This window comes from Lissotriton helveticus, chromosome 7, assembly GCF_964261635.1.
Source record: "Lissotriton helveticus chromosome 7, aLisHel1.1, whole genome shotgun sequence".
Classification (NCBI taxonomy): Eukaryota; Metazoa; Chordata; class Amphibia; order Caudata; family Salamandridae; genus Lissotriton; species Lissotriton helveticus.
Window position 1 is genome coordinate 1,944,300,455 of NC_136068.1, and position 23,978 is coordinate 1,944,324,432.

At 47.5% G+C, this 23,978-nt stretch overlaps 1 protein-coding gene across 3 annotated transcripts in view; it reads right to left on the reverse strand.

The window, feature by feature from the left end:
• LOC144770959 (uncharacterized) overlaps nt 1-23,978 on the reverse strand; it is a 267,516-nt gene that overhangs the window by 89,422 nt on the left and 154,116 nt on the right. For 2 of the 3 annotated variants that reach the window (XM_078655811.1, XM_078655810.1), the window contains one exon: nt 2,985-6,113. The exons of the other annotated variant lie outside the window; for it this stretch is intronic. In XM_078655811.1, the coding sequence (XP_078511937.1) occupies nt 4,885-6,113 (1,229 nt within the window). In that variant the 3' untranslated portion in view covers nt 2,985-4,884. Of the gene's footprint in view, nt 1-2,984; nt 6,114-23,978 lie in introns of those variants that run through there. 3 annotated transcript variants of the gene reach the window in all.

The window sequence follows — 23,978 nt, forward strand, 5'->3', positions numbered from 1 at the left end:
AGGTGGGGATATCATTTACAAAAAGTGAGAAAAGCGTGGGTGCCGACACGCAACCTTGTCGTACACCCCGCCTCACTGGTATGGCTTCAGATGTCTCGCCCCTTGGTCCCCACCTTACTATTGCATATTTCCCTGCATGTAATCTTATCAGCTGGGCTAGTAACTCAGTTGGAACCCCTATATCTTTCAGTGTCTCCCATAATAGGGTTCGAGGAACTAAGTCGAAGGCAGCCCTCAAATCTATAAAAGCAACATATATATGATATATGATGTTATATATGTACGAAACCCGGCGCAGAACTTGAATCCATTATTGCGGGAATATATTAAATTTGGGCGTCAGTCAGGACTCAAGATTAACTGGGCTAAATCACTGATCATACCACTAACAAATAAATACTACACTACTGCACCAGACAGAGTTCCCGTTAGAATGGAAGTCGGAGCCCGTGCGATATCTAGGAGTGTGGTTTCACAGAGACCCTGAAGTGGTTGTCCGTACGAATTATGGCAGAGTAGTCAGTACACTAGAAGAGAAAATCGAAAGATGGATTCAGCTGCCATTATCGCTTGCTGATAGACTGGCAATTGTAAAAATGGTAATTCTGCCAAAACTCTTATATTTATTTAATAACATCCCAATCCGTCCACCTATGGCAGTGTTCTGTAGGATTTCCACTATGACACTACATTTAATATGGGCAGGCAAATCGGCCCGCATTGATTTGCACACATTAACGTTGCCATATTCACGAGGCGGTTTCAAAGTCCCTGACTTTCTGCTCTATTATTTGTGCGCACAGGTGCAATTTGCACACTTTTGGTATCACAAAATCCCCTTCCTTACACACGTGGCGATTGAAGAAGGAGATGCGAAACCGACACCGTTGGACGCGATTATAACACACCGCAGACCTCGGCTGCACAAGCTAGACATCAACACAATAGATGCAACAAATGAAGCATGGCGCATGATGGGGCGTATGGCAAACAAGCTGCCTTTATATGCTCCGGCTTTGCCTCTTCTTCAGGTGGGAATGGGATTGCTTAGACAGGTGGGTATAGATACTATGGGGGACTTGTATTGCAATGGAGTGTTCAAAACGATGGAAGACCTGTCATATGTGAGTAATCAGACACTGCTATTCAAGTTTACCTACCACAGGTTACAAGGGGCTGTAAAGAAATTGTATCCGTCATACTCAGCCGAGCCACACCAATTAGTGACACTGCAATTTTTGCTCACTACCCCTGATCCCAGACACATAGTGTCCAAATTATATGTATCAATCCAGGAAGATATAGGGAACACAGGGCACAAAGCACTGGAAAAATGGAATGCTTGTCTAGATACTCCCTTAACTGAAAAGGAATGGCCCATAACAGGAATGCTTACAAGTTTACTGACACCTAATTGAAATTTGCGAATTATACATATTAAATATCTACATCACGCATATCATACGCCTGTACGATTGGTAAGATTTGGTCTACGCACAGATTCCAGATGTCAGCGGTGTGGTGCTGTCCAATAGCTCTGTTATTGGCCAAACGTAGAGTGTCGCTGGAATGGGGAGTAAACGAGTGCCTCAAGCTAAGCAATGGATACAGGACTTGGTATACTGCAAGGACACTCTGAAGACCTACGAGGAAGAGCTACCAGCGGGATCGAGACCTAGAGACTATTGGATATATTTAATAGAGTACCTAAGTGCGACAAGTGTGGATAGCTAATGCGTACCGCCTAGAGTAGATGTACATTCTAATACGAATGTTGTGAATTATGTACCTATGGACGAGGAGTGTTGTAATGCAGTGATTACTATGGTATGGATTTGCTAGGTTTGACATGTGTTGTCATGTTTTGGTTTCTTATGAAATGCCAATAAAAAAAACAAAAAAAAAAAAAAAAAAATAATGCACAAAGCTAATACCCCAACCAGCACCAGCACCTCTGCACCTGGATGCCCCAGGGCTTGTAACAAGTAACTGGTGGAGGTACTCAGCCCAGTATGACCCTAAGAAACCAACCGTAAATAACTGTATGCAACATATGCCTTTTTTACGTAGGAAAGCATTGCTGTGTAAAAACGCATTTAAGTGAACATTTCACTTACCTGTAAAAATTGATATTTAAAAAAGTACTTACTTGATAACGAAGTTCTTGGTATATAAATGTATATAAAAATATGACTTATTTTTCTAAATTGGTCTCAAATTTATTCTTGAGTGTGTGCCATTTGTTCTCAGAGTACAACAAATGTTAGCATGTTGCCCTCTGAGATGCCTAAACTGCACGCTGCACTACCACAAAAGAGAACATTAAGTGTTAACATGTTTGCTTCTGTAAACCAATTGAGGGTCTTCTTGGACGCTCTACACAGAGTACCTCATTTTAATCCACTATACAGAGAGCCAGCTTCCTACAGTGTGGGAATGTATTAATTAGTCGGTCAAAGACATTAAGTATGTAATAGATTCAATACGCAACGCCATTAACAAGTGGTGAAATAGAGTCGCTTTTCTAAAATACTGTTTCGTAAGGAATAGATTAACTATGCTATAAAAATTTTTAAACATGGCAATATATTCACTACTATCTTATAGGTATATGAATGGACTCACTACTCCAATACTATTAAATTAGGGAATAGATTCACTACCCTGTAAAATTAAAAAATATAGAAAGATTTTCACTATGAGGCATGAATAAGTACATGGAACAAATGCACTACTCTAATATTACATTTGGGAAATTATTCAATAAAATAATAAGTTTGTGAATAGATTCACTACGTTGTCACAGTATGGTGAAAGATTCAGTGCTGTGTCACATTAACAAGTTTTGGAATAGCCATTCCTCAGTAACACTATTAAGTATGGGAATAGGTTTACTACTCTAACAATAACAGATTCACTATTTTTGTTTGCGAAAATCTTTTTATTGTAATAACTAGCTCCATAAAAATCGCACATTAGTCGGCATCGGTAATTCAATGGTACATAAAAACAAAGGCCATCATACAATCACCGGGAACAACATGGCCTGTACACAAAGGCCGAGCTCCTGGATATTCGTCTGTTTGTCAGCATCGGCCACAAAATGGAGAAGGCCATCCTATAATCATCAATAACAGTTCGATCCCCCCATATCCCTCGGGTCCATGGCATGCCCGTAGTATTCAACATTATCAGTTCCATGGGCTTACAGGAGGCAGAGTAACCCATAACAACAGCATATACAGTATACACAGCAATTACAGACCCAAATGCATGCATCACACTAACCAGGGTCAGACACAGACTGGGTACCTAACAATTCTCCCCTGTACAGTCTCCATGCCGCTCATATTTTCTCCCATTTCTTGGGACATCCTCTGCTTTTATATATTACTTTCTCAGCCCTTTGTCACCAGTCTAGGTCCGCCCCCAATCTTCCACTGTAGGAAAGAGATCACTACCCCACAGTCTTGCTATATTTCTCTTGGCGACCATACTCGCCAGTGCCAGCCATACCTTGTCCCACTTCGGCCAGGTGATGTCGCTCATCACACCCAAAATGTGCCACCTGGCGTCTAGTGGGACTTCCGCGCCCTAACAGATTCACTATTAATAAGTATGGAAAAAGATGAACTGCTCCTTAACACGGACACAAATGGAAATACATTTACTACTCAGTTTCACTGAGATGTGTAGGAATAGATTAGTTATTCAAACCCCATTAACTATTATGGAGCAGAGTCTCTACTCTAACATTGAAACTGTGGGACTGGGGTCACTTCTGTGCTACATTATTACATATGGGAATAGACTTATGTAACGGAAGCACTCTATAGTGCTCCACTGTGCTTCACTGCAATTGCAAGAATGTAGATTATAGGAGTTGATATCAAAATAGATAAAACAATGTGAAGATTTAGGCAACAGCTAAATCATTAAAGAACAAAAATAATTCTAATACATTTATTCAGGAAAAAGGGTAACACAATACAGATATAAACTTGTTATTCTTCAATAATGCAAAATGTTTCAAACCCTATGTAAGGTAGTACTGAAATGACGTGCTTTGGCTACTTTCAGTTTAGCATACCGTACTAACAGTAGTAATACTTGGTACAGATTTACATAATCTGTCTGGCACTTAAAGTAGCTGATTGGAGTTAAAATGCTACTCATGAAAAATCAGAAAACTGTTTTCTAGATCGTAAAGTGTTTTCCCTCTTGTCAAGTCCAGGATATTTTGTAAGAATAAAATAATGCTTTTGTTTAAAATCTGATTAGCACTTGGGAGACATTAGTTGTGCTATTTCAAACTCCCAGCATTACAGACTGCCATAAAATACATTCAAAACTACTCCATGGCATATGATCAGTTCTGCTGTAGAACACTTGTCTTCACGTAAAGAAAAGACCTCAAGACACACCTATTTGGAGGATTCAAAATAAATCGCTTCTAATACTCAGTTACTATCAAATTAATGAAGGCAAAGACTGATCTTTATTATAGAATGTAGTGCATTAAGATTGCCTAGTCCCGTAGGAATTCTCTGGTGCCACAGAAGATGTGAATTATGGGTTAAACGCTCTTACACTTTATTCAGAAAATTGACTCACTTTAGTATATTTTATGTGCATTTAAAAATTCAACACTTGGACAAAGCTTTGCTCCTGTGAGCCATATGGTGATACAGAGTACTTGGCTTTTGAGTAAATCTCTTCTCACACTCCATGCATTTATATGGCCTCACTCGTGGGTATTCTTTGAGGAATTACAACAGTTGATTTTAGAGTAGAGTTCTTCTCACATTTAGTGCAGTGAAATGGCCTCACAGATAGTGTATTCGTTGATGATTTCGAAGCTGTGACCTACATCGGAAACATTTGTCATACTCCGCTCAGTGAATTGTTTCTGTGTATTCTTTGGTGCCGTTGAAGATGTTGCTTACAAATAAATCTCTTCTCACAGTCTGTGCAGTGAAAGGGCTTACTTTCTGTGTGTTTTCTTTCGTGGTAGAGAAGACTTGAACTTGATGAAAAACTTTTCTCGCAATCAGTGCAGTGATACGGCCTGACACCTGTGTGTGTTCTTTGATGAATCGAAAGAGAGGACTTTCGAGTGAAGCTCTTGCCGCACTCCATGCAGTGAAAGGGCCTCTCTTCCATGTGTGTTCTCTGGTGCTGCAGGAGAATTTGCTTACGAGTAAATCTCTTCTCACACTCATTGCAGTGAAAAGGCCTAATTTCTGTGTGTATTCTTTGGTGATATAGAAGATTCGACTTTCGTGTAAAGCTTTTCTCACACTCTGTGCAGTTAAAAGGCTTACTTTCTGTGTGTTTTCTTTCGTGGTAGATAAGACTTGAACTTGATGAAAAACTTTTCTCGCAATCAGTGCAGTGATAAGGCCTGACTCCTGAGTGTATTCTTTGATGAATCAAAAGGGTTGACTTTTGAGAGAAGCTCTTCTCACAATCAGTGCAGTGATACGGCCTGACTCCAGTGTGTGTTCTTTGATGAATCAAAAGAGAGGACTTTCGAGTGAAGCTCTTGCCACACTCCATGCAGTGAAAAGGCCTCTCTTCCATGTGTATTCTCTGGTGCTGCAGAAGAGTTTGCTTACGAGTAAATCTCTTCTCACACTCATTGCAGTGAAAAGGCCTAATTTCTGTGTGTATTCTTTGGTGATATAGAAGATTTGACTTTTGAGTAAAGCTTTTCTCACAAACAGTGCAGTGATAAGGCCTCACTCCTGAGTGTGATCTTTGATGAATCGAAAGAGTTTCATTTCGAGTGTAGGTCTTGTCACACTCCATGCAGTGAAAGAGCCTCCCTCCAGCATGTGATTTTTGGTGCTTAAGAAAAGAGGTCTTTTGATTAAAGCTCTTTTCACATTTGGTGCACGGATACAGTCTCAGCCCAGTGTGGCTTCTTTGATGCTTCGCCAGAAGTGCCTTCCTGCTAAATCTCTTCTCACACTGAGTGCAGGCAAGGGTTCTTTTCAACTTGGGGGTTCGCTGGCATTTTTTTAAGGTGAACGTGTGAGCTGAAATCTTCTTGGGCTCGAAGCACGTATGGGACTCTTTCTCATTCATTATGCCTACCTCTGATTGGCATGCTAGAGAATGGAACAGGAATGGAAGAATATAACATGGAAATGTTTTAAAACTAAAATATAGAGTTGTGATGTTGCATGCGAAAGCATCACAGTCTCATTGCAAGCAGATGTTAGATGTTTTAAAACATACTTTCTGTTAATACACAAACATTGAGCAGTCAACCAGACATAACGTGCTGCCTCTTAACCCAGTAATAGGAGATTACCCAGACTTCCGTGCTAGACATGAAAAAACTTACTTACCGGTTACGATATTTCTGGTAGAGACTCTTATCACAGATTCCTCAACTTTACATATTCCCCTGGCTTCAGACAGGAGCCAGAAGAAATCTTGAGTGGTACCTCTGTGTGCCAGTAGGTGGTGCTAAGCGGCTCAGTGTCAATGCCGCCAGAGTCAGACGCAACATACACAGTGACTTTATAGGCACCACATTGGAGTGTTGACATAAATTTCTTTTATGACTATTTCCGCGCCAAAAAAACACGAAGCAATGACTGCATGATGTGTGACCAGTGTCCAGAATCCTTCAGGGTTGTTAGGGTGAGGAGTCCATTTCATAGAGCAGGGAAGATGAGAGGGTCAAGGAGGACTCTGCAGTTAGATAGTCTGTACCAGAAAAGCATGACCACAAGTAAGTAACTTGCTCATCTGATAGAGCCATCTAACCGCAAATTCCTCAGCTTAGCATGAATACCCAAGCAAAACCACCCCGGAGGCGGGTCTGAAAATGGATCAAACCAGCATATGCTGCAGGACTGACAGACAAAAAGCCGATCTCGATGGATTTGACTGTACATGCAGTAGTGCTTAGTGAACTGTGGAGTGAAACCCATGTAGCAGCTTGGCACAGGTCAAGGACCGATACCCGAGATGCTAACGCAGTAGTAGTTAAAATTAAACAAAACAAGGGGACCCGGAAGGATCGCTTCGGACCGCGGGTAACTATTTCTTGAGGAACAATGGTCCTAAGCATAAGAAACAGCATTCGAGCGAATCCAGTTATAGACCACAATGTGTACTATAAGTTCAATTCCAATGCCCAGCCGGACATGGAAGTTTTCAGGCAATAACTTTTTGGAGCAAAAGTGTGGCATGCATCTTAATACATTGTACTGCAAGCTCTACATGTCAGTGACAGCAATATATTCACACAATGGTACAATTGCGACACTGTTTCTGAAAGTCGACGACGTTTCGATCCCTTGCCCCTATGAAAGCGGGATCATCATCAGGACCAATGTCCCTGCTACCATGCACGACTGGATCGTATGACCATCGCGCCAACGACACCACTGAAGCCACGCTAGGCATCCCATCGCGGGCCTAAGCATTGATTCACTGAATATCCCGCTCTATTCCCCTTCCGGACAAGCATCGTCTTCCCAACTTGATCATGCTTTCACCTTCACTAGCAGGGTCTCGTTTCAGCGTATTTTACTTTGAGAGACTTGAGACAATTGAATCCGTGGCACTCGAGTATGCGCCACCTCAAAGCTTTATTCATAAATACAGGCAATTATTATTGGTCCTGATGATGATCCCGCTTTCTTAGGGGCGAGGGATCGAAACGTCGTCGACTTTCAGAAACAGTGTCGCAATTGTACCATTGTGTGAATATATTGCTGTCACTGACATGTAGAGCTTGCAGTACAATGTATTAAGATGCATGCCACACTTTTGCTCCAAAAAGTTATTGCCTGAAAACTTGTCCTTCTACCTTTCCTAACTCCTTTCTTTTCCTCAAACTGGGTACAGGACTGTGCCCTCTTATTTTTTGTGTGTTCAAATTTCAAAAAATCTTTTACAATTACAAAATAAATATTCCATGTCCGGCTGGGCATTGGAATTGAACTTTTAGTACACATCGTGGTCTATAACTGGATTCGCTCGAATACTGTTTCCTATGCTTAGGACCATTGTTCCTCAAACAAAAAGCAGTAGTAGTGGCCTTAGCCCTGGTGGAATGGGCCGTAAGCCCTCAGGAGGCTGCTTCTTAGCTAGTGTGTAGCAGATTGTGAGCAAAGTACAATCCATTGAGAGATGGCTCTCTTCTGCACATCCCTGAATTTTTTTCGCTCATTTAAAACTGATTAAGATCCGATCATCCACCCGCTGGTCCTTGGCACGATCAATGTAAAAGGACAGCGCTCTCTTCGGACCCTGACAGTAAAGCCTCTCCTTTTCCTTAGAAGGATGGGGTGGAGCTAAAATGTTGACAGCGTTATGTTTTAGCCGATGTGGAAGGAGGCCTTCTCCAAAATAGGGGGTCACTGTTCCAAGTGAGGATCTCAAGAAAGGAGAGGATCTGGGATGTAGATAAGATAGTCAACAAGACTAATACTTGTTGCCTTCGCACATTCCAACTAGCCAGTCGCATGTTCATTTCCATGCTCTCTGGCTCCATTCATGCCAGGTTGTCCTCCAGAAAGAGACGGGGTGCTGTGGTCACTATTAATGCGTTGCTCAGAGATATTCTGCCATAACAACGCCATGCAATGCTATCTTCACCTGCTGCTTTTTGAGAGACCCAATTGAGTTTCAATCTCCTTTTTGGCTGCAGGTCGGTGTGTTCCCATCTGTTCCAAGAATGGATGGTGTTTTGAGTATGTCAGAAATTATATCTTCGCCAAAACCTAGCCCTAAATTGCACTCCATGATTGTGTGATGTTTTTAGATATAAGCAAAAGATAGCGATATAAAGAACAATTGGTAATCCCCTAGGCCAGAGCTTTCCAAACTGTGTCCCGACACATTACTGTGTCGCCTGCAAAGGGTGGGTGTGTCGCGGGATGACACCGGTATTAATGGCACTAAGCACATAACTGCTGCTAATTAAGAGGCATTCCTTTGAAAGAGTGTCAGCAAACACCGATGCAGCAGTGCGGACTCCCTGACACTCTGCTCTATGGGGGCCAAGAGATTCACAACAAAGCAGTAAGTGGTATTTCAAAGACCTGCAAAAGTACTGGGGTGCGGCTGTGTGTGTCCAGGAAGCTGTCTCTGCCCAGGCTGAAACTCAAGCCAGGTGAGGGGACAGAGGGAGACAGAGGAAAGGAGACAGAGGGAGGGAGACAGAGAGGGGGAGAGGGAGGGTGACAAAGGGACGGAGACAGAGGGAGACAGAGAGAGATACAGAGGGCGACAGAGAGAGAGAGAGAGAGAGACAGAGGGAGGAAGACCGAGACAGAGGAAAACATAGAGAATGGAGACAGACAGAGGGAGACAGAGGGAGGGAGACAGAGGGAGGGAGACAGAGGGAGGGAGACAGAGGGAGGGAGACAGAGGGAGGGAGACGGAGACAGAGGGACGGAGACAGAGGGAGACAGACAGAGGGAGACAGACAGAGGGAGGAGGGCGACAGGGAGCGAAACAGACAGAGAGAGACAGAGGGAGGTAGACAGAGGGACACATACGGAGACAGACAGAGACAGACGGAGGAAGAGAGAGGGAGAGAGAGGGAGGGAGACAGTTAGAGAGGGAAACAGACAGAGTTAGTGAGAACCCTCCCGAACCCCCTTAAGTGGTTAGGGCTCGCTCGCTACGATCGCTCGCTACACTGCCTTACTGTGTCCCAAAATGATGCACCTCCAAAAAGTGTGTCACCAACATGAAAAGTTTGGAAAGCTGTGCCCTAGGCTGAGCCGACGTGCTTAATGTAACTAAGAGAAGGGTAACAAAGAGCGAAAAAACGGTCCAGTGCCTGCGCTCCAAAGCTAAGTATCCTCCAAATAGGGGGGGTCCCTGTTTCAAGTGAAATCTCAAGAAAGAAGAGGATCTAAGACTATTACTTGTTGCCCTCACACATCCCAAGATATGCCATGCTTCATCATAGGGCGGATGCTCCTTGTCGGGCCGGCGCTGCAATTGTGTGGAGAAGTGTGGCGCAATGGTTAGAGCAGGCAGACCTCGATGCAGAGCTCTGGCCAGGGACCAGGGTTCAATTCCCGCCTCGGCGCGTCTCGGGCTCATTAATTCCCCTGACCGGATATTCTCGCATCGGTGCCTATTCTAATCATGGGTCCCGCGCTGCAACTCTGGGCAATAGCTTACTTAGTCTCCACAACGGCCCCCACAACGCTAAGGATGCCTGGTCTGCACCATGGGGGTGCCCAGGAGTGGACACTTCACAGGGAAAGCCAGGAAGGGTTCCCTTGCGGTATTCGTACAAGCGCCGGGAAACCCACTGCGGGTAGCTGTGCGCTATACAAGTACAGAAACATTTACATTTACATTTACATATCATACGGGTCCTCTAAAGGGTCACATTGGCAGGGATACTTTGATACTCTCGCAGTATGATAAGTGTGAGACTGCGCTTAAGGAAGTGAGTATAAAACTGACTAGGGGATATCAGTACTACGTTTTTTTAATGGGTTGATTCCTCTGTCAGAACAAAAAACCTGATGGTTGGCGCTACTAGTGGGCTGTAATGTCCCTTAGTAGTCAGATGTGAATGTGAGTGAAAAAATTAAACAGGTCAACATGTTTTGGCCCGCTATTGGTCTTGGACAGAGATCCCTGGCACTTCTTAAGGACCAGAAAAATTGCAATCAGATAAAGTTGAGTTTAGTGAAAGTTGATCTCTCTCCTCCCCACTCAGAATGGTGGGGAGGAGAGAGGTCCCCTTCTATTAAAGTGGTATTGACTATTGGATCGTATCTTTGGTTATCCAACCTATATCGCAAAAAGAAAACCAAACAGAAAGAAAAAAACACATCAGTGTTACAATGTTTCTGGCGTAGGAGCTCCTTGTTAGCCAGAAGGTCCCATGAAGTGGACCACTGTGTGTGTCTGGTGCTGGACTAGACACCAGACATAGCAGGGTAAGTTACTTATCTTCGGTAACAATATATCTGTAAGTGACATATATTAGTTATAGATTCCTTACCTTAGAATTACCCCCAGGCGTCAGACTGGATCCGGAGAAATGTTTTCGTTGCAGTATCCCTGCGCGTCAATAGGTGGCGTCGGCCGACTCCATGTTCGTCGTCGTGGTCGGCAGGAAGTCAGTTCTGTACACGACTTTCCACGCCAGAAGCGCAGAGCCATGCAAGACACTGACCACTGGTACACAAAACTAGGGCCCGGGAAAGGAAGTCCTTAACCCTAGAAGTCAGTTTGCAGAACGGGGAGGATGGGTGGGGGGGGGGTAAGGAATCTATAACTAATATATCTCTCTAAGAGATATATCGTTACCGAAGGTAATTAACTTGTTCATCTGAAAGAGACTATTAGTGATAGATTCCTTACCTTAGAATAGATACCCCAGCAATACCAACCCCGGAGGTGGGTCTGCAAACTAAGTTCACACCAGGACATCCTGGAAAACAGAACGGCCAAAGAAGCCATCTCTCCGGACTTGAGAATCCAGGCAGTAGTGTTTGGTAAACGTGTGCAGTGATGCCCATGTGGGTGCCTGGCAGATGTCATGAAGGGGGAGTCCACGTCCCAAAGCAGTAGTGGCTGCCAACGCCCTGGTGGAATGGGTGCACAGACATGCTGGAGCTCCTTCTTTGCCACAGAGTAACAGATCTTAATGCAAAGAACGACCCACCGAGAAATAGTCTGTTTTTGCATGGCCCGACCTTTCCTGGGACCCACATAGCCAACAAAGAGTAGGTCATCCACCCTGAATTGCCTTTTGTGATCCAGATAAAAAGATACAGAAAAGGGGGTGGTGATGAACAGAGTGTCTGAATTAAGCAGACCACTCTTACCCAGTCCAAAGATCAGGGCTTGATCCATCACCGTTATTTATCTCACTGCCCCATCCCAGCTCAGAACCTGGCTGTATGCAAATTAGTCTGTCCCTGGCCCAGTGCATCATGGGAACAGGGCAGACCAAACTACAAGGCCAATTCTTCACCAGAAAGGAGACAAGCTACCGGGGACCGGTTTCTGGCATTTCAGCCTCTTCGGCCCGGCTTGCTTGAATCCTGATGGAGCAGTGAGAAAGGGACTCATGTCTGAGTATACCCTGCCACACCTATAGTGGCCAAAAACGATACAGAAAAGGGGGTGGTGATGAACAGAGTGTCTGAATTAAGCAGACCACTCTTACCCAGTCCAAAGATCAGGGCTTGATCCATCACCGTTATTTATCTCACTGCCCCATCCCAGCTCAGAACCTGGCTGTATGCAAATTAGTCTGTCCCTGGCCCAGTGCATCATGGGAACAGGGCAGACCAAACTACAAGGCCAATTCTTCACCAGAAAGGAGACAAGCTACCGGGGACCGGTTTCTGGCATTTCAGCCTCTTCGGCCCGGCTTGCTTGAATCCTGATGGAGCAGTGAGAAAGGGACTCATGTCTGAGTATACCCTGCCACACCTATAGTGGCCAAAAACGATACAGAAAAGGGGGTGGTGATGAACAGAGTGTCTGAATTAAGCAGACCACTCTTACCCAGTCCAAAGATCAGGGCTTGATCCATCACCGTTATTTATCTCACTGCCCCATCCCAGCTCAGAACCTGGCTGTATGCAAATTAGTCTGTCCCTGGCCCAGTGCATCATGGGAACAGGGCAGACCAAACTACAAGGCCAATTCTTCACCAGAAAGGAGACAAGCTACCGGGGACCGGTTTCTGGCATTTCAGCCTCTTCGGCCCGGCTTGCTTGAATCCTGATGGAGCAGTGAGAAAGGGACTCATGTCTGAGTAAACCCTGCCACACCTATAGTGGCCAAAAACGATACAGAAAAGGGGGTGGTGATGAACAGAGTGTCTGAATTAAGCAGACCACTCTTACCCAGTCCAAAGATCAGGGCTTGATCCATCACCGTTATTTATCTCACTGCCCCATCCCAGCTCAGAACCTGGCTGTATGCAAATTAGTCTGTCCCTGGCCCAGTGCATCATGGGAACAGGGCAGACCAAACTACAAGGCCAATTCTTCACCAGAAAGGAGACAAGCTACCGGGGACCGGTTTCTGGCATTTCAGCCTCTTCGGCCCGGCTTGCTTGAATCCTGATGGAGCAGTGAGAAAGGGACTCATGTCTGAGTATACCCTGCCACACCTATAGTGGCCAAAAACGATACAGAAAAGGGGGTGGTGATGAACAGAGTGTCTGAATTAAGCAGACCACTCTTACCCAGTCCAAAGATCAGGGCTTGATCCATCACCGTTATTTATCTCACTGCCCCATCCCAGCTCAGAACCTGGCTGTATGCAAATTAGTCTGTCCCTGGCCCAGTGCATCATGGGAACAGGGCAGACCAAACTACAAGGCCAATTCTTCACCAGAAAGGAGACAAGCTACCGGGGACCGGTTTCTGGCATTTCAGCCTCTTCGGCCCGGCTTGCTTGAATCCTGATGGAGCAGTGAGAAAGGGACTCATGTCTGAGTATACCCTGCCACACCTATAGTGGCCAAAAACGATACAGAAAAGGGGGTGGTGATGAACAGAGTGTCTGAATTAAGCAGACCACTCTTACCCAGTCCAAAGATCAGGGCTTGATCCATCACCGTTATTTATCTCACTGCCCCATCCCAGCTCAGAACCTGGCTGTATGCAAATTAGTCTGTCCCTGGCCCAGTGCATCATGGGAACAGGGCAGACCAAACTACAAGGCCAATTCTTCACCAGAAAGGAGACAAGCTACCGGGGACCGGTTTCTGGCATTTCAGCCTCTTCGGCCCGGCTTGCTTGAATCCTGATGGAGCAGTGAGAAAGGGACTCATGTCTGAGTATACCCTGCCACGCCTATAGTGGCCAAAAACGATACAGAAAAGGGGGTGGTGATGAACAGAGTGTCTGAATTAAGCAGACCACTCTTACCCAGTCCAAAGATCAGCGTGGAAGGGTATACTCAGATGTGAGTCCCTTGCTCATTGCACCATCAGGATTCAAGCAAGCCGGGCCGAAGACGCCTGAAATGGCAGAAACCGGTCCCCGGAAGCTTGTTTCCTTCCCAGTACAAGAATTGGCTTGGTAGTTTGGTTTGCCCTGTTCCCATCATGCACTGGGACAGGAACAGACTAATTTGCATATAGCCAAGTTCTGAGCTGGGATGGTGCAGTGAGCTAAAAAACGGTGATGGATCAAGCCCTGATCTTTGGACTGGGTAAGAGTGGTCTGCTTAATTCAGGCACTCTGTTCATCACCACCCCCTTTTCTGAATCAGATAAAAAGATAGCGCACAGTTTGGATCCAGACTGTGGAGAATCTCTTCTTCTTTTGAAGGATGTGGAGGCGGAAAGAAGGTGGGCAACGTGATGGTTTGACCAATGTGGAAAGAAGTAACGCCTCTGGGAAGAAAGGAAGATCCGGTTCTTAGGACAACCTTGTCCGGATGAACAGCTCGAAATGGAGACTTAGAGGATAGAGCCTAAAGCTCACTCACCCTGCGAGCAGAGCTGATGGCCACCAGAAAAGCAGTTTTCAAAGTTAGAAGCCTGAGAGGACAGGTATGCAGTGGCTCAAAAGGAGAGCACATTAGGCATGTTAGAACAAGGTTCAAGTCCCACTGAGGAATTACGAAGGGAATAGGAGAAAAGAGGTGAGTAATGCCTTTAAGAAATCTATTTACAATAGGGGAGTTGAAAAGAGAGGGCCGATCAGGCAGCTGAAGAAGGGCCGAGATGGCTGAGAGATAGCCCCTAAGAGTGACCAGAGCCCTGACAAATGAACCTTAGAAAAAGGGGCAGAGAGAGAAAACAACAGCCTTTGCTGTGCACCATGCCACAAATCTGTTCCATCCACAGGCGTACACCGTCCTAGTGGAGGGACGCATATAACATAAACAAAAAACAGCATTAAATGAGGGTCAAAGAAAGGGGAATATTTAAAGACCAAGATAACATTACAGACTTCGGGAGGCAGGTCAAAGGCTGTCACTGTTGCCGCTCAATCTCCACGAAAGGAGGTGGAGGCTGGACAGGTTCAGTGGAGGATCATCCCCTGCTGCTGCGACAAAAGATCCTCCAGAAGAGGCCATGTTGAGCAGCTCGGGATACCAGACTCTTCGAGCCCAGTACGGGACCACAAGAATGACTCGCGCTTGATCTTCTTCAGCACTCTGGGCATAAGTGGTATAGGCGGAAAGGCGTATAGAAAACCACAACTCCACTTGCAAAGAGAAGAGTCGCCAAGCGAGTGCCACCTTGGAAATTTGAATGAGGAGAACTGCTGACATTGCATGTTCTCTTCGGTGGCAAATAGATCTAAACAAGGTTCTCCCCACTGCTGAAAGTGACCTTGTACCACCTCCGAGTGAAGACCCCATTCGTGATCCATCATGCACCAGCGGCTGAGTTCGTCCGCACTGGCGTTCAGTGAACCTGCCAGGTGTTAAACCACCAGGAATATGCCCTGATGTTCCAGCCATATCCAGAGGTGAAGAGCCCCTTGACATAGGGTCCACGACCCCACCCGCCCTGTTTGTTGCAATACCACATGGCGGTTGTGTTGTCCGTGAACACCTGCACTACTCTTCCCTTGTCAGAGGGAAGGAATGCTTTGAGTGTAAGACGAATTGCCAGAGCTCCAGAAGGTTGATGTGGACCTCAGACTCCGACGGAGACCAGAGGCCTCTGATCTCCGCCTCCCCCATGTTGCCACCCCATCCCAGAAGCGATGCATCGGTCACCACTGTGAAATCTGGATGGGGAAGGGAAAGAGATCTGCAGTTGACCCAATCCTGGTTCGTGAGCCACCACTGCAATTGGGGTGCAGTGCCATCCGAGATCTGGACGCAATCAGAGAGATTTCTCTGATGCTGCGCCCACTGGAACTTCAGGTCCCACTGCCAATCCCGCATATGCCATCTGGCATGATCGACCAGCAGGATGCAGGAGGCCATCAGGCCCAGGAGCCTCAGGGTCATTCTGACTGAAACCCAGGATAGAGGCTGAAAGATTGGAATCATAGCTCGAATATCCCGCACTCGCTGCTCAGGAGGATAGGCCCGAAACTGCATTGTGTCCAGAACCGCTCCAATGTAGAAGAGCTTCTGAGAGGGAGTCAGGTGTGACTTCGGCACGTTGATAGAGAACCCCAGCGAGTGCAGGAAGTCTACCGTAGTCTGGAGGTGGGAGACAACAGCCTGGGGCGAGCCCGCCTTCAACAGCCAGTCGTCAAGATAGGGGAAGACTCCAACCCCTGATCTGCACAGATGAGCTGCGAAAATCCGCCATCACTTTCGTGAACACCCGAGGGGCGCTGGTAAGGCCAAAGGGGAGCACAGTAAAAAAAGTGCTTGTGGCCCACCATGAACCGAAGTTAACGCCTGTGGGCTGGCAGGAGGGGATGTGGAAATAGGCGTCCTGCAAGTCCAACGCCACCATCCAGTCTCCAGGGTCGAGGGCAGACTGAACCTGAGCTAACGTCAACATCTTGAACTTCTTTCGGAGGTTGCGGTTGACGTCCCGGAGGTCTGAGATAGGATGCAGGCCTTTGTCCTTATAGGGTACCAGAAAGTAGTGGGAATAACAACCACGAGCTACTTCTGGCACAGGGACGCGCTCAATGGCTCCCTTGGCCAAGAGAGCCATAACTTCCTGGCGGAGAAGGGCCAAGTAATCTTCCGACATGCAATGGAATTGAGGTGGCATGGATGGAGGGGTAGTCTCAAAGGGGAGGGAGTAGCCCCTTCAGACTATCTGCAAAACCCATCTGTCTGATGGGACGTTTTGCCAGTGAAGGAGATGATGGCGAATCCAGCCACCCACTGGCAACTCGTGGCCCTGAAGGGTCGGAGTAGGAGGGTTTGGAGGCTGCTGCAGAGGGGGCACTGGTGGACTGGCCTGCCCGCAGGCCCCCTGACCCACAACACTGGGTCCCACATCCCCAGCCGTGCAGAGTCTGAACAGTTTGCGCTGGCCTGTAGTCCTGGGCGGAACGTGGTGGGGCACCCCTTCCGTAGCCACAAAAGGGGTGTAAAACAGACTGAACAGGACAGGTGGGAGGGAGGCCCAAGGATCTGGCCGTAGCCCTAGAAACCTTGAAGTGCTCGGGTGCGCTGTCCGCTTTGTTGCAAGACAGGCGACGGCCATCAAAAAGCATGTCCAAAAGTGTAGATTGGACATCGCTCGAAAAGTCAGTTGATCTAAGCTAGGTGCAGCGTCTCAAGGCTACTGACCTAGAAATCGTCCTGCACAGCGAATCAGGGGTGTCAAGCCCACACCGAATGGCGAACTTGGCTGCATCTCTCCCTTCGGCAACGGCACGGGAGAGAACGGCCCGGGCCTCCTCTGGGCACCGAAGCAGCACCTGCCCAACGGAATCCCACACAGAGTGGGTGTATCGGCCCAATAGACATGCAGTGTTCACAGACCGCAGTCCCAAGCTGGCGGAAGAAAACATTTTTTTCCCAAGGTGGTCCAGCATTTTGGATTCACTATCTAGGGGAGCAGTAGGAAATTCGTTCTTGAAGTAGAGGCTTAAACCATCAAGCTCTCACGGGTAGGGTGTTGGGAGAGGAATATGGGGTCGCCCAGAGCCGTTCGATGGCGTTGAATAATCATCCTATCCACAGGAGCCCCTGTGCTGGGCCTGGTCCAGGTGCCCAGAAGGATGTCCGTGAGGGCATATTTGAACATCAGCAAGGTCTCCGAAGAGGCCGCTGCCTGTTGAAGCACCTCTGTCAGGAGGTTAGTCCTGACTGCCACCGTAGGAAGCTCGAGGTTTAAGGCCTCGAGCCGGCCTACGCAACACCACTGCATAAGATGCTTCCTCCTACGTAGCCGCGGTAGGGAGAGAAAGCATACCAAGGTCTGGTGAGGTGTCCAGACCACTGGCATCACCCAACTCCTCTCTCCTGTCCGGTTCGTCTAACTGGTCTGCAAGAGGGCCCACAGATCCCTCCGAGTCGTCCTGATCCTCACCAGGTTGCCACTAAGGGCAATAGGGAACGCCAGGATACAACAGGGGCACAAAAGTGCCCATCGGTGTCAGATCCGGTGTCAGGTCCGCTGTCCGACTCCGTGCCCATATCGAGGGGGAGGACGGGGTCGTTGGTGGCTGGGGACACAACCGGCATCGGAGGCGGCAGAGGTGTCGGCATCGGAAGCGGTGCTGGAGGTGTCGTTAGGTCGACAGGCACTGATTCGGATCCAGGTCTGGATCCTTGGGGGCCCCTCTGCCCCAGGCCGGAGCAGCCAAGTTCGAAGTCTTAGAGCCCCCAACCGAGTCTGCGGGCCCGCGGAATCCGGCTGCCCAAATATGGAGTGGAGAAATTCGTAAAAGCTATGAAGTTAGGCAGAGGTCGCCCGGCTCCCGGAAAGGGCAGAAAGCTTGGAGCCGACCCAGCTAGCTCTGCGGGCGGAACCGCAGGCAGAGCACCAACCACCTCCTGCATCACGTCAGCCGATGGACGGGGAAAATGCGAAGAGCGACAATGCTTCTTCGTCTTCTTCTTGTGCTTAGACTTACCCGAAGACTAATATGTTGACAAAGAGTGGTGTGGACAACTCCGCGACCGGTCCCACGACCTCCCTCTCGACTGGGACCTTGAGCGGCACGGACTGCCAGGCCTCGAGAAGCTTTCGGGACTTCTCCAGCAAAGACTTCGGGTTCATGGCCCGAAAGTCGAAGCACAACTTTGGGTCATGGTCGTACCTCCAGACACCAAAGGCACACCAGGTGCGGGTCCGTGACCGACATCAGTTTGCGAAAGGAGTCGCAAGCCTTGAAGCCAGTCTGATGCGGCATCCCTAGTGCACCAGGCATCAGGCATCAAGCAACTCAAAAATAGAAGTTGACAAAAGTTGAAAAAGATCAGTCAAAAAGTAACTGGAAGTACCGCTCTCTCCGGATCTGTGCTGGTTGGCGGGGAAATAGAAATAACTGACGTCAGTGCGCGAGGGCAGAGTCTAAGTAGATACCGTGACGTCATCCCGGTGATCACGCCGCCGCCGCATGCGGAGTCAACGGACGCCATCTATCGACGTGCAGGGGTACTGCTCCGAAAAAATGTCTCCGCATTGTAAATGTAAATGTGTTGTATTTGTAAAGCGCACGGCTGCCCACGCGACGGGGGTCCCGGCGCTACACTCATACCGCTGTGGAACCCTTCCTGGCTTTTCCATGTGAAATGTCCACTCCTGGGCACCCCCAAGGTGAAGCCAGGCATCCAAGCGCTGCTGGGGCCGTTGTGGAGATTATTGCCCAGAGTCACAGAGTGGGACCCATGATTAGACTAGGCACCGAGGCGAGAATGACCAGGTCCGGGGAGATTGAGTCCAAGAGCCGCCGAGGCGGAATTGAACCCTGGTCCCGGGCCAGACCTCTGCATCAGTGTCTGCCGCTCTAACCATTGAGCCACGCTTCTCCACGCATTCAGTCTGACGCCTGGGGTATTTCTAAGGTAAGGAATCTGGGATTGCTTGTGGTAGGTGGTTCTGTCAGGCGCCATTCTCCCCAAGCACCGACCGGTCCGTGGTTACACTAGTCATGGAGCGTCCCAGTGGCCCCAGCGTGCAAGGTGAGCTGAGTGGGCACATTCTTTCCCAGGGTGCATGTCTGGGGTTGTGTGCTGTGCAGAATGATGGTTCTAGACCACACTGGGCCTCATTGAGCCCCCATGGCCTAAACGTTTGTGTCTGGGTCTCACCGGCTGCCTCTGCGCTTCCGTAGTTGGTACCAGGGTGTGTGCTTCACTGCAGGGCGGCCTTCCAGATGTTATCTACATCATATGCCTGCAAGTTGAATGACTCACAATTCCACATTAGCTGCTGCTAAAATTCCCTCTGTGTTGTTTTTCTGCATTTTGGAATCCATGGCATTAGAGTGTGTTAACGTGGGCGAGGTTAAACAGTGGGGCATGGGGACTTCCGTGTATGCAGTGCACTGGGCATGAGGAAGAGTTTAGTGTCTACATCGTCCCGCTTTGGACCCATTATGTAATTGTGTGGGCGTTTGTAAAGCGCTACATTCCACAGTCATAGCGCTTTGGGAAGCAGGTACGCATGTGAGTTAATAGTTCATAGGAATGTATTAGATGCACAGACCCAGGAAGTGGAAGAACTATTCTCAGGCCCAGGAAGGATGGAGTCTACCGATGGATGTTCCCTCATTCTAACTTGACAACAGGGATGAAAAATCCTTGATGAAAGCAGGGGGGTTAATGGGGTCTCAGGGAATTTATTTAACGACCACTCACCACTATACTCCCCGGGGATAACCAAGCTACATACAAAATAATAGTGGTGGGTCAAGGAAGATTTTCTATGTACTCGACTATGTATAAAGAAGAATATTCAGTGGCAGTAGTCCACTAGCCAGGATACCTCATTCATGATTGATGAAAATACCCATCAGTAGCTATTCCTGGGCGCCCTTTTCATCATGTGGGTTCCTTCAAACCATGAAGGATGGTTGTTTTGCTCCAGTGTGATTTATACTGGACAAGGCCCAATGATAGTCTGGCTGCGTCTCAGGGAGCTACTGTGAAGCAGTGCGTGGGGGTGTAGTTAAGTGCTAATAGTGCAGGGTGGTGATTTACGTGAGTATAAAATTAGATAAACATGAGGAAAAATTATTTAATGCAGACCTCAATGTTTCTAAGGATTAAAAGAGTATTGCGAAATTGGTAGTTTTAACTAATAGCTACCAACAGGTTTTGGTCGACATGTTTCAGCAGATTTAGGGATCACTAGGGTATCCACTGCATTCCTCAGGACCTGTGTCGCTACTGCTTGTGATTCGTGAAAAATAAAAAGGAATTTTATCACCTGGGTTCTATTGAAGAATCATTCTCCCGGCTGGAAATTCAGATTCAGACAAACATACATAGTCGAAGACAAGGAAAGACATAGAATTAGTATATATTTGATATCCAACTGAACACATTAATTGGTATATCATATCTGTGGGGAGAATTTATCATTCAATTCTCTCTCTAGTACTGTTATTACTAGTTTTTACAGAAATATCTCTTCATGATATTTGAACTCTCACTTACCATTTAATGCAGGAGAGTACCGCCTCACCTCACCTGGCTCACAGCGCAGGTAAATGAAGCACCGCTCTAGAGTAAAAGGAAGACATACAAAGACATGTCAGCGACAGCTGACTTCACACTTAATCACAACCTTCTCTGGTGTGTTCTCAAAATTCGCGGACCGTTATATAATTTGGCTATGTCCCAAAGCAGAGCAACATTACTCGGCATTTCAAAAGAAGCATTTTAGTTATGCCAACATCAGGTTTCTCTCATTCATTCGTTGTGAAGCTTGTATTCATCAGAGAGAAACTTTTTCATCAAGCTGTAACCACTGGGTAGCTGCGCGAAGAAAGCATTCTACTGCTATCTAGCATCTCCGCACCTCGGAGAAAGATTTCAATTATCCCCTCTTTAGGTGTATATTGGTAGATTATCAATTCTATGTCAGGAAGCGGAGGCGAGGATTTTGCTAGTCCTTTCTCCATTTTATTGGACAGCAAGTTAGTAGTAAAGAAAAAACAACACATCCAGGACTGCCCAAACCAACATGGCAGCGGTAGTCCTGGTAACCTAACAACCAATCAGAGTCCAACAGTTCGTATATATGGAGTTCCAGCTGTTAGTCCTTCCTCTTTCTCCATTGCTGCCTCGGCAAGATAAGTCACGCTCTTCATATCTTTGTCGTGGCAGTTTATGTCGTGATTTGTTGACAGCTTTACTTGATTTCGCTTGTTTGTAATTGACTTTGCCTTGTTATAGGCTGTGTTTATAACGCGGTAGGCTTTCAGCCCGAGCGTTCATTCTTCGCGCGTGCGCGATCTTGGTGTCGGCTTCTGACGCCGATCAGCTGTTCTCCTCAGCGCTCTTCGCGCTTGAGTAGAAATGCGCTGAGGCACTGCACTTCTGTCATTTTACGGCCTCTTCCCTCACACTGACGCCGTTTTAGACGGCAAGAAGTATTTTCTGACTGAAATTTTTTGAATTTAATTTTAATTTCTGTCAGTACTTTGGTGTATCAGGTTTTCAAGTGTGTTAGCCTGTCTGGTACCTGTGTGAAGGGATTTCCCCTTGTATTTAGTTGGGGTGTTTGTGTATGGGTACCAGTTTTTCTGCTAATATGCAGTCCAGTCCTTCAACTGTTGAGGTGGTGGCTCCTAATGTTCAGCCACAACTGACCCCTTTACACCCTCCTGCAGAGGTTGACAGGCTTCTCTCTTCGGCGATAGCCCAAGCTCTGGCACCTCTGCAGGACAGTGTAAACAGACTGTCAGCCCATGTTTTTAAAAATGATACTGGTGTTTTTGGGGACAGTGGGGCAGGGCCCAGTGGTGTTCCGTTTGCTCTACCACGTACGGCCAGGAAGCGTGACGCGGGGCACCTGGAGGGCTTCAGTAAATTATCTGAAGTGTTCCGTAAGAGTGCGCGCACGCTTAGAAGCGCACCCTACCGGGGGGAAGACTCACCCGGAGAGACTGGTGGTTATGCCACCCAGGACCTTGACCCGGAGGAAGGGTTCCCCATTGAGGGAGATGATGAGGAGGACGAATACGTAGATGAGGATGAGGATGCTTCCTCAGAGGATTTTTCTGATGTGAGCAGGTCTTGGCGCCCTAAGCCCAGCGCTCCTAGTCTTACGGAGGGTGATCTTGCGCCTCCTAATATGTTTGACCCATCTACTATTATAAGACCTAGGTCATCGGAGTGGTTTCCTGAGCAGTCTACTGCTGATTATGTCGCAGCTAAGCTTCGACAGCCTTTACCTCAGGATGTCCGACTCCATCTGCGTTCAGAGTGCCCTCGCCCTTCCCTTCCCTTTAGAGTAGCTTGCACCCCTGAGATTGATCCCAAGTTGTGTACCTTCTTCGCCAAATATATCAAGGACCCTAAAAAGGGTATAGATAGGTCATGGAAGGCCTGTCAAGATAAACTCTTAGATGTAGTGGGCCCTCTCACTAAAATTATTGAAACGGCCCAACGTTCTAAGGAGTCGGGCTTACCGATGTCTGTTGATGACGTTGCTGGTTGGTCGCAACGGGCTATGTGCCTTCTTGGCAATGCCAATTGCGCGCTTTCTGCAGAGCGGTGACGTTCCTTACTGCTTAAGATTGACCCAAAACTAGGGGAGTTGTCGTCTTCGGAGGCAGGCCCTATTGCACAGGGTGCTTTGTTTGGTGACCCCTTTGTTAAGGAGTTGGGGAAGTTTGTGGCAACCTTTTCGGCTCTGGACAAGGCTCAGGCTTCGATGAAATTTTTTTTTCCCAGAAAGGTTTTTGGCGGGGCCGGCAGAGGCAGGGGTCGCTCTTCCGGCCGTCAGGTCCAGCAAGGCCCCAATAGAGGCCAATACAAACGAAATAACGGCTGGAATGATGGACGACAGGGTACCTTCTACCCCTCCAGAGGAGGCAGAGGCCAGGGCAAAGGACGTGGTGGATTCCAGTCCAACTCCAGAGGATTTAATGGTAAGATTTCGAATCATCTCTCTGGTTCAAATGGGGGGAAGGTTAGCGTTGTTTCCCCAGGCCTGGGCGTCATTAACTTCAGATCCTTGGGTGCTGGAGACGGTTCAGGGGTTTCACATCGAATTCTACGGTTCCCCCGTTCAACTTTCTCGTCCTCGTCCTCTAGTGTTTTCTGTCACAGACCAAGAACTTGTAGATTTAGAGGTTCGGGCGATGTTACAAAAAGGCGCCGTTATCCCCTCGGCGCTTCACCCAAACGGTTTCCTCAGCAACATCTTCCTGGTGGAAAAGAAAGGCAAAGGGTTCAGACCAGTAATCAACCTCCGCTCCTTCAACAAGTGGCTGGTTTACAGACACTTCAAGATGGAGGGCATCCATCTTCTGAGGGACCTTCTGTTACAGAACGATTGGTTGGTTCGCTTGGACCTGAAAGATGCTTATCTTTCGGTTCCAATCTTTCCTCCTCATCGTCGATTCCTCCAGTTTCTGTGGAGGAATCAGGTTTACGAATTTCGTACG